General features: G+C 45.4%; 1 protein-coding gene across 9 annotated transcripts in view; it reads right to left on the minus strand.

Moving 5' to 3' along the window:
- ANO4 (anoctamin 4) overlaps positions 1 to 9,392 on the minus strand; it is a 207,152-nt gene extending 197,760 nt beyond the window's left edge. For 7 of the 9 annotated variants that reach the window (XM_033953169.1, XM_033953167.1, XM_033953168.1 and 4 more), the window contains exons 1-3: positions 8,993 to 9,392; positions 7,484 to 7,598; positions 5,773 to 6,009 (exon numbers count right to left, since the gene is read on the minus strand). In XM_033953169.1, coding sequence (XP_033809060.1) covers positions 5,773 to 6,009; positions 7,484 to 7,505 — 259 coding nt within the window. In that variant the 5' untranslated portion in view covers positions 7,506 to 7,598; positions 8,993 to 9,392. The remainder of the gene's footprint in view (positions 1 to 5,772; positions 6,010 to 7,483; positions 7,599 to 8,992) is intronic. The other 2 variants (XM_033953171.1, XM_033953170.1) reach the window with 1 other exon arrangement.
- Positions 9,393 to 14,045: the final 4,653 nt, after the last annotated feature.

Here is a 14,045-nt window from a genome sequence, read left to right on the forward strand (position 1 = left end):
CGTACCGATCGGTTTGCGACCCCAGCCCGATTCACTTACCTCTCTTCCGACCATCCTCCGATCCCACATGCAAATGAGGGCAACAGCATGCAAAGTAGGTAGGGATGTGATTCACTAAACAAAACCCTGCAACACCGACTGGGCTGGCCGATCAAAATAAAGCAACTGCTGAAGACCAATCGCTGAAGCCCTCTCTGGCTGCAATGCCTTCTGCCGCCCTGCTCTCTGCCCTGTCAGCCCCTATCCTTCAGCCCTGAACACGCTGCCTGCCCTCCTGCACCGAACACGCTGCCTGCCTGCCTTCCCCACATTGCAAGCTCGTGGTTTTAACCCGCGGGCTCCATTAAAACGATCGCCTTTTTTTTTTTTTTAATCTATGCTGGCCCTGAGGTCTAGTGCATGCGTAGACCATCTACAGATGGTCTGTGCATGTGCTGGGATCGCTATCGAGCGATCTGGGAAGGCAGATGGGGGTATTCATCGGACCTGCCCAGATCAGGCATCTAGCCCATAGATCGCTTTCCAGAAAACCTTGGTGACTTAAGCGAAGAGCAAGGTGAAAGATTTCACCAAGTCACAAAAACAACGGAAGCCAGATACCTGTTGGAATCTTATGCGGGATTGTCCTGGCAGATTCCACTCTTGGAAATCTTACAAAAGGAGCTTCTTGTGTGTCGAATGACTGGAAAGTCTGTATCATAAACTTGTACTTTAGGTATGAAATAAGTAGATTTTCATGTTGTACACTTTTCCTTTAATGTTTAATATGTTTCCTTCATGCTTAAAAGATTTTAATTTAAACACTACATTAAGATATGCTGATTTTTTAATGGGCGAGCAGAGTGAAGAGTAGTATATGGCACATGTTCTGTATCTCAAAAACTACAGCTGATAAGAGAAAACTGATGCCATTTTTGGAATCAGCAGGTCAAATGTACCCAGAAACAGGTCTAACATTTGGGGCACCAAAATGAGTGTTGGCCAGTGTAATAGGGGAAGAGATTGGGACTTGCATACTGCCTTTTTGTAGCTTTCCAATCACACTCAAAAGCAGTTAACATACAGATACTTAAAGCATTTTCCCTCTCTCTCTTGGTGGACTCACAATCTATCTAACACACTTGGGCCAATGGAGGATTAAGTGATCTGCCCAGAGTCACAGTGAGCAGCATAGGATTTGAGCCTATAACCTCAGGATGCTGAGGCTGTATCTCTAACCACTACACCACTCCCACTCTCCTACTTAAATAAACCCCTTAAAGCAGCGGTCTCAAACACGCGGCCCGCGGGCCACATGTGGCTCTCCAAGTTTTATTTGCGGCCCGCGGTCTGGATTGGATCATTCTCTTCCTTTTGGAGCAGCAGCGTGTCTGGCCGGTTCGTTCCACTCCTGAATCGGAAGCCTCTCTGACATCACAACATCAGATGCAGGCGCGGATCTCGCAAGGAGCCGCCACCCGTGGCTTTGAACGGAACGAGCCGGCCAGACACGCTGCTGCTCCAGTGGCGTACCAAGGGGGGCGGTCCGCACAGCTGGCCACCCTCCACTGTTCTCCCTAGAGTGCGGCTCGTCTAGAGCAGTGGTGCCCAACCTGCTTCCCTTCCGTTCTGGCTAGCCAATCGCTGCCTGGCTGCCCGGAACATCCTTTCCGACGTTAGAATTGACGTCGGGCGGCGAGAGTTGGTCGGCCCCGTGGAGAAGAGAAGCGTGGAGATCTCGGCCTGCTCCCGATGGCGGCAGCAGCAGCAGCCCAGGAAGGAAGGAAGAAAGAAAGAAGGGGAGGACAGGGAACCAGAAACAAAGCAAAAAATGGGACACGGAATCAGAGAAAGACAGACATAGAGAAAGAAAGAAAAAGTTGGGGGAGGGAATGAGGTCTGGAGGAGAGGAAGCATACAGGAAGCTGAAAGAAGGGAAGAAATATTGGATGCACAGTCAGAAGAATAAAGTGCAACCAGAGACTGATGAAATTACCAAACAAAGGTAGGAAAATGATTTTATTTTCAATTTAGTAATAGAAATGTGCCAGTTTTGAGAAAGAAAAGATATTAAACTTTAAATGTGAGTGCTGCAGAAAAAATAAAGTACTTGGAGGGCCGCAGAAAAAATAGTTAATGTCTTAAAGCAATGACAATTTTGCATAAGGTAAAACTGTTAAAGGAAAGTTTTATAAACTATAAAGAGTTTAACCTCATGCAAAATTGTCATTTCTTTAATAAGACATTAACTATTTTTTCTGCGGCCCTCCAAGTACCTACAAATCCAAAATGTGGCCCCGCATAGGGTTTGAGTTTGAGACCACTGCCTTAAAGTATCTCCAATATTTATTACCTGCCTACCTACACAATCTTCAGTACACTAAAAACAGCAGTCATAACTACTGACAGCTTTTTCCTTTACAATGAAACCTCTCTGCACCTTGTACTAACCCCCTTAACTAAATGCTGGCACAAAGAAATGAGTTTTTTTAAAATAATTTCTTAAACATTAGGCCATTACTGCATAATTGTAATTGTCCAGGCATGGCATTCCACATTTCTGGACCAGCCACCAAAAAGGCAGACTGTGTTGTACCACACCTTACCTTCCCATATCCAGCAACATTGCATTTTCAGAGCATACCGAATGACCTGGCTGATATAATTACAAAACTGAACTAAAATACATACAAGGGCAACTTTCCATATACTCAATGGTGCAATAACATGATTATCTTATATTTCACACGAAATGACACTGGTAACCAAAGTAACTTCTTTAGTGCTGGCGAGATGTGGTCAAAACATGACACCCCCAACAACAAGCACACAGCAGAGTTCTGTACCACCTGCAGTGACCGTATTTGAATGCCAGCAATACCCAAATACAAGGCATTGCAGTAGTCTAATTTTGATAACACCGTATTTTGCAATATCTCTCAAAAATCGCATCCAGATAGCATTGATTTTAGCTGACATAACATTCGCAATGCAAAATAAGCCATCTTCACTACTCTTGCCACTTGCGCACGCATTGTCAATTTTGCATCCAAAATTACACCCAACAAGGTGATTATTTTCTTCACAGGAAGAATAACATCATTCATGCACATACTGTCCAGCCACAAATGTTCCAACACATCCCCTACAATCATAAACTCTGTCTTTGCAACATTTAAAACAAGCCCATTCATACTCATCCATCTACCAATCTGACCCATGTAACAATTTAATTGCGCAACCAGTTCTCAACCACAAACTTTTATCGGAAAGAAGAATTGCATATCACCAGCAAGCAGGCAAAAGTATACTCCCGAATCCTCTAAAAATTTACTCAAAGAGGCTAAGTAAATATATAGCAACATTGCCAACAGAGCTGACCCCTTCGGCACCCCCCCTTGTGATCGACAATGCTGATGCTCCACTATGCACACACATTGATAGCCCAAATAGGTAAGATCTAAACCACTTCAGCACATTGCCTGCTACATCCTTAACCAAAGATGAAATATCTAATCAAACCAAAACACATTCCCTGATTATTATCATTCCCTTCTCCCCTCTAAAGGTAAAGAGAAGTAAACCAATAATTTGAACAGATGGCAACCCTGCTTAGTTTTGGAAATGGATAAATAAGTTGACAAAAAAGAAAAGAAGCCTTACTAAAGTAAGATTTGACTAAACTCAAACTAAAGCATGAAATAATCAGAATTCCCCTTCAAATGATATTTAATAAACACAACGCAGGTGGAACAGCCATTAACTGCAGATTCCTGAAATTATACTCAGTCTGAAAGGATGCTATTTCCACTGACTGGCATATGTGTGGCAAGCAATGATGTTTTAAGGCCTGAAATTGAATAACTTAAGTCTCACTGAGGGAAATCATCAAGGAAACCTAGCAGGCTGCCTAAGCCCTGTTTAGGAATAGTCAGTATTGGCAATTGCCTCCAGTGCCAGGTTTTGATAGATGCTAAAATTTATTATTTATTTATTCAATTTTCTATGCTCTTCTCCCAGAACGGTTTTACATGAATTTATTCAGGTACTCAAGCATTTTTCCCTACCTGTCCTGGCAGGCTCACAATCTATCTAATGCACCTGGGGCAATGGGGAGGGGGAATAAGTGACTTGCCCAGGGTCACAAGGAGCAGCATGGGTTTGAACCCACAACTTCAGGGTGCTGAGGCTGTAGCTTTAACCACTGCGCCACTCTAGAAATCAAAATGTAGCAAAAGTGAGCCAAGCCATTGTGACATCACTGATGAGGTTGGCTCTTAGGCATTGGTGGAATGAGGTATTATGACATCACAATACTAGCTCTGGTTATCAGAGGATGAAACTTTTCACGCTATGTTCTCCCAGGGGATCTCAGAACGGTTTACATGAATTTATTCAGTTACTCAAGCATTTTTCCCTACCTGTCCTGGCAGGCTCACAATCTATCTAATGTACCTGGGGCAATGGGGGGATTAAGTGACTTGCCCAAGGTCAGAAGGGTTGAACCCACGACTTCAGGGTGCTGAGGCTGTAGCTTTAACCACTGCGCCACTCTAGAAATCAAAATGTAGCACAAGTGAGCCAAGTCTAGGACAATCAAGCCATTGTGACATCACTGATGAGGTTGGCTCTTAGGCATTGGTGGAAAGAGGCATTGTGATGTCACAACACCAGCTCTGGTTATTAGAGGCTGAAACTTTTCACGCTATGTTCTCCCAGGGGATCTCAGAACGGTTTACATGAATTTATTCAGTTACTCAAGCAGTTTTCCCTATCTGTCCTGGCAGGCTCACAATCTATCTAATGTACCTGGGGCAATGGGGGGATTAAGTGACTTGCCCAAGGTCAGAAGGGTTGAACCCACAATCCCAGGGTGCTGAGGCTGTAGCTTTAACCACTGCGCCACTCTAGAAATCAAAATGTAGCAAAAGTGAGCCAAGTCTAGGACAATCAAGCCATTGTGACATCACTGATGAGGTTGGCTCTTAGGCATTGGTGGAATGAGGCATTGTGATGTCACAATATGAGCTCTGGTTATCAGAGGCTGAAACTTTTCACGCTATGTTCTCCCAGGGGATCTCAGAACGGTTTACATGAATTTATTCAGTTACTCAAGCAGTTTTCCCTATCTGTCCTGGCAGGCTCACAATCTATCTAATGTACCTGGGGCAATGGGGGGATTAAGTGACTTGCCCAAGGTCAGAAGGGTTGAACCCACGACTTCAGGGTGCTGAGGCTGTAGCTTTAACCACTGCGCCACAATCGGAGGTTGCCATCATCATGAAACAATTTAGGCTTACTGCCACCACTGTACCCTCTAATATGAGCAGACCTTATAGTCCTGCGAGATGAATTAATCACTCAGGTTACAGAATAGGGATGTAGAGCAGATGTACACCTCATCAGAAATTAGTGTCAATAAGTGCTTGTTAAGGTTAATGATTTATTTTCACCAATTTAGTCAATTTCTTTGCATGTTCAAGTGTTTTGCAATCTATGCTCAAAACTGGGCACCTAAGAACATAAGAATTGCCACTGCTGGGTCAGCCCGGCAGTCCACTCCCACCGCGGCCCCTAGGTCAAAGACCAGCGCCCTAACTGAGACCAGCCCTACCTGCGCACGTTCCGGTTCAGCAGGAACTTGTCTAACTTTGTCTTGAATCCCTGGAGGGTGTTTTCCTCTATAACAGCCTCCAGGTGATTTTTTACAGAATTTGGGGATTTTTGATAAAGGTCACAGACCATTTTAGGAGCCACCCTCCTAAATAGAGAACATTCATAAATCAACTTTACCATATCCAGCAAGTAAAGATATCCTGTCAAGATTGAAGATCTTGGCTGGACTAGGTGGGACGGATAAGACAACATCCCTACAGGGTTCCTCGGTTCCATTATCAGGGTCCTTTGCTTTGTAATGCTTCAGCTCTACAGTTCCACCTGGGAGGACTGGCTTGGTTTTCATGCCTGGGTTGCGTTTAGGGCTCAGACATCTTCTGTCTGCCTGCAAAATGCATGACTGCCACATTCTTCCTGCAAGGTAAAAGTTAGAGGTTTTACAGTTCCCCACGGAAGCCTCATCTTATTATTTGCAGCTGCAGATTTGTGGCACCGGAGGATGAGTCAGCTGGGGGTACCAGTTTCCTGGCAAATTACAGTTGTTTATAGTATTTTATTTTGAATTTTCTTACACTGTATGTTGGCAGGGTGTTCCATGGAGCGGGTGATCAGCACAAGAAAGATGGTAAGCAAAAAAAAAAAAAAAAAAATCTGCCAAGGAATTGGGACTTGTTGTACACCGCCTTTTTGTAATTATACAACCACAGTAAAATCTTTCCCAAATATGCATATCTTTCTTTTCTTCATTTGAATTTGTTTTTGGAGTGGATGCATTCTTGAATGCATATTTGGGAAAGATTTTGGGACAGATAGGGAAAATGCTTGAAGTACCCGTATGTAAACCGCTTTAACTGTGGTTGTATAATTACAAAAAGGTGGTGTACAACAAGTCCCAATCCCTTGGCAGATATATATATTTTTTGCTTACCATCTTTCTTGTGCTGATCACCCTCTCCATGGAACACCCTGTGTAAGAAAATTCAAAATAAAATACTATATCTATATCTCTCTCTATATATATATCTATATCTATATATATAGTATTTTATTTTGAAGAACATAAAAATTGCTGCTGCTGGGTAAGACCAGTGGTCCATCGTGCCCAGCAGTCCACTCAAGTGGTGGCCCCCTGGTCAAAGACCAGCGCCTTAACTGAGACTAGCCCTACCTGCGTACGTTCTGGTACTGGGTTTGTGACAGAGCTTAGAAAGAGGTGTTCGTGAACAGTGGTTAGAAACCAGCAATTACTATATTTTTCGGTCTACAAGACGCACCTACATGTAGAGGAGAAAAAAACAAGAAAAAATAAATTTGGTTTTTCCTCCTCTACACTTAGGTGTGTCTGGTGGTCTGGTGCTGGGAAGCCCAAAGATGCAGCCCGCAGTCCCCCCTCCCCCCCTCCCCTGTACCTTTTTTTTAACTGGCAGTGGTCCAGCACGGTCTCCTTCTGGACGGCTGCCTTTCTCATTGCAGAGCAGCACATAATGCAGGAGCGCAACCTTTGCGCTTCCTGCCTCGTCCCGCGCTGCTTTGTGATTGGCTGCAGTCAGTTTTGGGGGGTGGGGGGGGTGGAGAGAGGGTGAACCTAACCACTAACATTTCTTATCCCCAGGTAGAGACAGTGAGCTCTAACCAAGCAAGGGGCTGACAGAGACTGCCTTCAGGGGATTCCAGCCAGGTCGGGCCCCAGGGATGGGGAGGGAGATTAGATAGAAACTAGAACTATGGATGGATACTGCACAGGACTGACCAATCAAACTGAATTACGAATATATATGAAGAAATTAAAATTTCATGAACTAGGTCAGTGCCAGTAAAAAAAAAAAAAAAAATCTTAACCTAAAACCTGCATATCAAAATATTGCTGCCTCAGGCCTCTTCCACAAACCTGAAGAATGGACTCGGAGCATGAATCCTCATTCCTCTCTCAGCTGTGTAGTTCTGGAGACTCTGATTTCCTGCCATATGACCTACTGGGTTCCCATGGTGCTCCTGATTTGACCCTGTGCCAAGACGACATAGTCAGCACTGGAATTCTCAGAGGTTACAGAGGGGAAGAGGGAGAGGGAGGGCACAGAGGGTTGGTGAGAGAGAACCAATATGAGGGCACAGGCTGGGCGAGACGGTGGCATACAGGGAAGAAGAGAGGAGTGAACGAGGTGAACCATGCGAGTGCTCTAGACCAGGGGTCTCAAAGTCCCTCCTTGAGGGCCACAATCCAGTCGGATTTTCAGGATTTCCCCAATAAATATGCATGAGATCTATGTGCATGCACTGCTTTCAATGCATATTCATTGGGGAAATCCTGAAAACCCGACTGGATTGCGGCCCTCAAGGAGGGACTTTGAGACCCCTGGATTAGAGTGTCTATGTCAGGGATGGGCAACTCCGGTCCTCGAGGGCCGGAATCCAGTCGGGTTTTCAGGATTTCCCCAATGAATATGCATGAGATCTATGTGCATGCACTGCTTTCAATGCATATTCATTGGGGAAATCCTGAAAACCCGACTGGATTGCGGCCCTCAAGGAGGGACTTTGAGACCCCTGGATTAGAGTGTCTATGTCAGGGATGGGCAACTCCGGTCCTCGAGGGCCGGAATCCAGTCGGGTTTTCAGGATTTCCCCAATGAATATGCATGAGATCTATGTGCATGCACTGCTTTCAATGCATATTCATTGGGGAAATCCTGAAAACCTGACTGGATTGCGGCCCTCAAGGAGGGACTTTGAGATCCCTGCTCTAGAGGTAAGAGAAGAACCATGCAATTTTACCGGAAATGTGGCTTAGTACAGTGGTTCCCAACCCTGTCCTGGAGGAACACCAGGTCAATTGGGTTTTCAGGCTAGCCCTAATGAATATGCATGAAGCAAATTTGCATGCCTATCACTTCCAACATATGCAAATCTCTCTCATGCATATTCATTAGGGCTAGCCTGAAAACCCGATTGGCCTGGTGGTCCTCCAGGACAGGGTTGGGAATCACTGGCTTAGTACCAATAAACTACAGAGTTTGTGGGGACCCAGTGATTGCAGAGTTACAGCCATTTGCTTCTGTTCCAACCCCTCCCCACCGCAAATCACAGCCTGTAATTATCCCTTTGTGATTTATAGAAACTAGAGTGCCAGCAATCACAAAGAAAACTTATCATGCTGATTCTTTGTGTGAAGAAAGAAAAACAGGCTATGTACTGCAGTAGATTATAGCAGCAAATAATAATAATGGCACTCAATTATAAAAGTATTTATGTTAATCAAATGTTAATTAAAAATTAGCATTTGTAATAGTAACGTGTAAAACAGCTGTTAACCGGGGAAATTTTACTTTTAACTCTCCTCTATGTTAAGAACAAGGGTCAAATTTCTTGAAATATGGATAAACGACATAGAAACACTCACCAATTTATTTGTGCAAATCCATTCAAACGTTTTAAATAGTCCAATAAAAGCTTACATCATAAATTTAGCTACAATTCCTCACAAATTTTCAGCAGTCCTATAGTGCATTGGATCGCGTTTCCATTAAGAGATGAAAATGTCAAAAGTGGAGAATTAAAAATAATAAAGTTTATGCTCTAAGGAACCTTGAATTTGACAGTCCTTTTTCTGTCCGATTCCGTATCTTCTGTGCATCAAAGCCACTTTCCCCCCTGCCTTCCTTTCCAGCACAGGACAGGGCGCCCTGCTGGACCTGGATCCCCCGCTTGAAGGGAGTTCTGAACTAAGAAACGCTGCTCAGCTCCACCTCTCACACGGCTGCCAGCAGGATGTGGATCCCCTCTGCCGTGGTGGCTCGACCTCACCGCTTAAAGCAGCCCAGGGCAAAGGCACAAGCTGAGGCTTCACCTCCTGATCAGGCACTTCCTGGAGAAGGCAAGACAGGTCTTCCAGTCGGGTTTTCAGGATTTCTCCCAATGAATATGCAGGAGATCTATTTGCATGCACTGCTTTCAATGCATATTCATTGGGGAAATCCTGAAAACCAGACTGGCATTCAGCTCTCGAGGACCGGAGTTCCCTACCCCTGGTCTAGAAGATCACAGGTGTAAAAGGAAAGAATTAGTTATTATCCTAGCTCCAAGCTTTGTGTAAAAAAAAAAAGATGCCAAGGACAAGATCCATCCAGGTAGTAACCATAAGAGAAAAAAAAATCCTTAGGCACTTATAGGATGTTTATCTTAAAAAAAAAATATGTGTTATGCCTTTTATTGTAGACCTGCATAGAAAGATTGCATACTTAGCCTAACTGACAAGCACTTTAAGAAACAGTATGGCATTGCAAACATTTGCTCCCTACTATAAATTGTACAAATCATCACATATTTATTTATTCAATTTTTTTTTTTAGCCCATCCTCCCAGGAGCTCAGAATGGGTTACAAATCAGGTCCTCAAGCATTTTCCCTATCTGTCCCAGCAGGCTCACAGTCTGTCTAATGTACCCAGAGGCTGTGGAGAATTAAGTAACTTGCCTAGGGTCACAAGAAGCAGCATGGGTTTGAACCCACAACCCCAGGGACATTCCACTCTCAAATGCCCCCCAAAAGGTCCGGTAAATAGGCAGGTCTAGAGAGCTCCTACTCCTGTGTGGATAGATGCATTGCAACCTTGACTTAGGAGGTACGTTAATTCCAAGGCCACTGAATTGTTGGAAAAGTGTCTGTTGTTTGAGACAAGTTGGGCGAGGAGCTATCACAGGGGCCACATAGCTGGACCTTTCCTTGATAAACCTGTTTAGGACATGATGATTTCGCTGCTGGTGGTCATTCCCAAAAAAGAGCCTGGAAAATATCATTTAATTCACAATTTGTCATCCCCAGTGGGAAGGTCAGTAAACGATGGCATTCTGCATGACCTCTGTACGGTGCACTAAGCATCCTTTGACAGTGCCCTTAAGATCATTCAACGGGTGGGCTCGGGTGCACTTTTGTCACTTTTGTGGAATCTGCCTTCCACCTGTTGCCGGTTCACTCAGAGTCCTATCCGCTATTGGGATTTCATTTCAAGAGTCGATATTTCTTTGATAAGTGCCTGTTGATGGGTTGCTCCATCTTAAGGGCGTACTTTGAGGCTTTCAGCAGTCGGAACTTAATACACTGGTACATTATCTAGATCGGTGGTTCCCAACTCTGTCCTGGAGGACCACCAGGCCAATCGGGTTTTCAGGCTAGCCCTAATGAATATGCATGAGAGAGATTTGCATATAATGGAAGTGGGAGGCATGCAAATCTGTTCCATGCATATTCATTAGGGATATCCTGAAAACCCGATTGGCCTGGTGGTCCTCCAGGACAGGGTTGGGAACCACTGATCTAGATGACTTCCTGTTTGTCAGTCCCCATGGCTCAGATGAGTGTAGGGTGCTCAAGGGGGCCTTTGAGCAGATGTACAGCGAGTTTGGGGTGCCATTAGCAGTGGACAAATCAGAAGGGCTGGTCACCACTCGTACATTTTTAGGTATAGAACTCAACTCTGAGGCAATGGTTACTCATCTTCCAGACACAAAAATTCGGCCATTGCTTAGTTTGATATAGCAAGTGATGGGATTCAAAAAGATAACCTTGCGTGTCGTGCAGTCTTTGTTGGGGGTCCCTGAATTTTGCATGCCATGTGCTACCTATGAGTAGAGCCTTTTCTCAGCGACTTGCTTATGCAATATCCAGTATTCGGCATTGGCGGTATTTTGTGCGAATTACAGCTGGAATTCGGCAGATCTCTGTGTGTGATCTCAATTTCTCTAGTCCTTTAACAGAACGTTGCCTATTCAAGGATTGGGGGTGACAAATTACAACCTGGACCATTTTTCAGATGCAGTGGGTGGTGTTGGCTTCGGTTTGTATTGTCAAGGGGGAGTTGTGCACGGCACAGTGGCCAGTGGAGTGGGTAAGCAGGGGGCTTACGAAGAACATCACATTGTTGGAGCTTTTTCCCTTAGTTGTAGCTTGTGAGCTCTGGCTAGCACGGTTGCAAGATCGCAGAATCGTGTTCTGGTGTGATAATGCAGGGGTGGTGGAAGTAGTCAACAAACAGTCGGCTCCCTGTGTGCAGATTAACTCCTTGATTCGCTCACTGGTTCTTCGCTGTTTGTTCAAGTTTAATAAAATTTTGATAAAATCGCTTATCTAGAAGTACACCACATGCCTGGAGTGCAAAATAGGATCGCTGATGCTTTATTTCACTTTCAATTTTTGCAGTTCCGACATCTCATGCCAAAGGCACAGGAGGAAGGACGGGTGATGCTGGAGCATTTATGGCAGTTGGTGACAAGGGCATCTGGAAAATGCTGAGAGGTTTGGTCGCTCCTTCAACATGGTCCCATTACAGAATGGGTTGGATAGCGTATGTGGTGGAAAGCTTTCAGGAGGGGGCTTCTTGACATGCAGTGGCGGGAAAATTGGCAGGGTTTCCATTATTTGCCAAGCTCTGGGGTGGGGAAACCCCGCTGCGGGCTTCTTGGTACACTAGATGCTAGAAGCGATGGGAAGACTTTGGCCGTCAGTGCCGGATGGCAGACTGTCTATTACGCATGATCGGCTTGCTCATTTGCTTCGGGTATTAGTGTTAGTGGTTTTCTCCCCATATGAGGAGAGACTATTTAAAGCAGCCTTTTCTTTAGCTTTCTTTGGGGCACTGCAAGTGAGAGAGTTGATGGTGCACCCTTCAGCCGAGTCACTTGCAACTGGTTTAAGAATCGAGCATGTGCAGATGCGTGGTGATACCCTGTTGGTGAAAGTGATGCAGTCTAAGACCGATCAGTTGGGCAGAGGACAGACCGTTTTGCTACAGCGGGTCCTGGGCAGTTCCACTTGCCCAGTTACCTTGCTGCAGGCATTTTTGTAGGTCCAGTGTCCAGGCGGTACTGTGCTACTGGTTCATGGTGACGGGTCCCCACTTACTCAATACCAATTTTTGGCTGTGTTGCAGAGGGTCTTGAGTTGGTGTGAACTGGATCCAGCCAAATATGGTACTCATTCCTTCAGGATCGGTGTGATGACGAGTGCGAGGGTGATGGGTCTTTCTGATCAGGGTATTCAGAGTTTGGGATTCTGGTCTTTGGGAGCCTTCCGAGGCTACATTTGCACTGGGAATATGTAGGGAGGAGTGTTGTGAGTGAAGGAGGGGCTATTTGGGTGGGAGTGGTATTCTGTGTTGGGAGTTGGGGAAGCACCTGCATTTTGCATCCAAGCCTGTTGCTCGTGGTTTGTTGGCATATGTTTTACTAACCGGGTTATCCTCCATTGCTGGTGTTTCAGTATATTGCTGTGTATTTTCTAGATGCTGTTCCATGGTCCTTTGCGTTGTGGATTGTGGGCCACTCTTTTATACATTGGACTGGGACCGAGTGATGGCTCGCCCTGGCGGTGTTTACTTTGGACTGGCTCAAACGGGGCATTTGTGTATCATGTTGGGGACAGGGGCATGTGATGGGTCCAATTGCTCCACAGTATGAGAGATAGCCCTCGTATCCCGAACATCTTGTTGATTCATCTCAGGGGCAATGATATCAATGCCTGGACTGGGAAGCGACTTGTTAATACAGTACGAGATAGCCTTCGTTGTCATGGTTCCCAGACACGAGGGTGGCTTGGTCTGACATCATCCCTCAACCTCGCTGATTGGGGTCCAAGAACTGGACTCGAGGAGTAGCCAAGGTGAATAAGCAAATTGGATCATGGGTTGTGGCCAGTGGTGGTGTTCACATTCGACATGAGTGGATTGATGTTACGTTTATGGGACTTTTTGCTCGTGATTGAGTACATCTTTCAGATGTGGGGTTGAACTTATTAGATGATTTTGCAGTTTTTGTGAAAACTGTTTACTTGAAGATGGCCGTTAGTCGCAGCTCTGTTGATTGGGGCTCATCGGGAGATGAATGGTTGGGGAGCAGAAAGTTCAAAAGTGGGTGCCAGGTGGGATGGTGACCTGTTCGAAGGGGCAGCGAGGTACCTGCCATCACCCCCCCCCCCGACCCTTGCTGGCAGGGGTAGGGTCAAGGGGCTTGTAAACTGCTATTGGGTACTGTTTATGGTAGACCAAGTGTCATGTTTAAGGCAGTGTTATTGTGTATGTTCCAATAAACAGAGCTGTGACTCAATTTACCATCAAAACTGGCGTCGTTTTGTTATTTGTTTAAGTTTGGTATATGGCTGATAGGTTGAGAAGAAATAAGAGGGATTGGGAAACAATGGGGAGGGGGTGAAGAGAGCAACTGGGCCTTTCCAGGTCCAGATGTTAGGACAAGCTTGAGAGCTAATCTCGACGAGTGCCTGTAATACGGAACTGGAAGGCCCACATTGGTCGCCCATCAGGATTGGTTCTCGGGATGCGAGTCGAGGCTGATAGGGCGAGTGAGTGGTTCCCGCAGCAGCACTTTGAAATGATTGGCTGTGGCGGGAATCAGGGCAGGAGGGTTATAAAAGACGGGGACTGCCGAGGAGCGAGGCTTGGGTGTG

The sequence above is a fragment of the Geotrypetes seraphini genome, chromosome 7, assembly GCF_902459505.1.
Source record: "Geotrypetes seraphini chromosome 7, aGeoSer1.1, whole genome shotgun sequence".
Classification (NCBI taxonomy): Eukaryota; Metazoa; Chordata; class Amphibia; order Gymnophiona; family Dermophiidae; genus Geotrypetes; species Geotrypetes seraphini.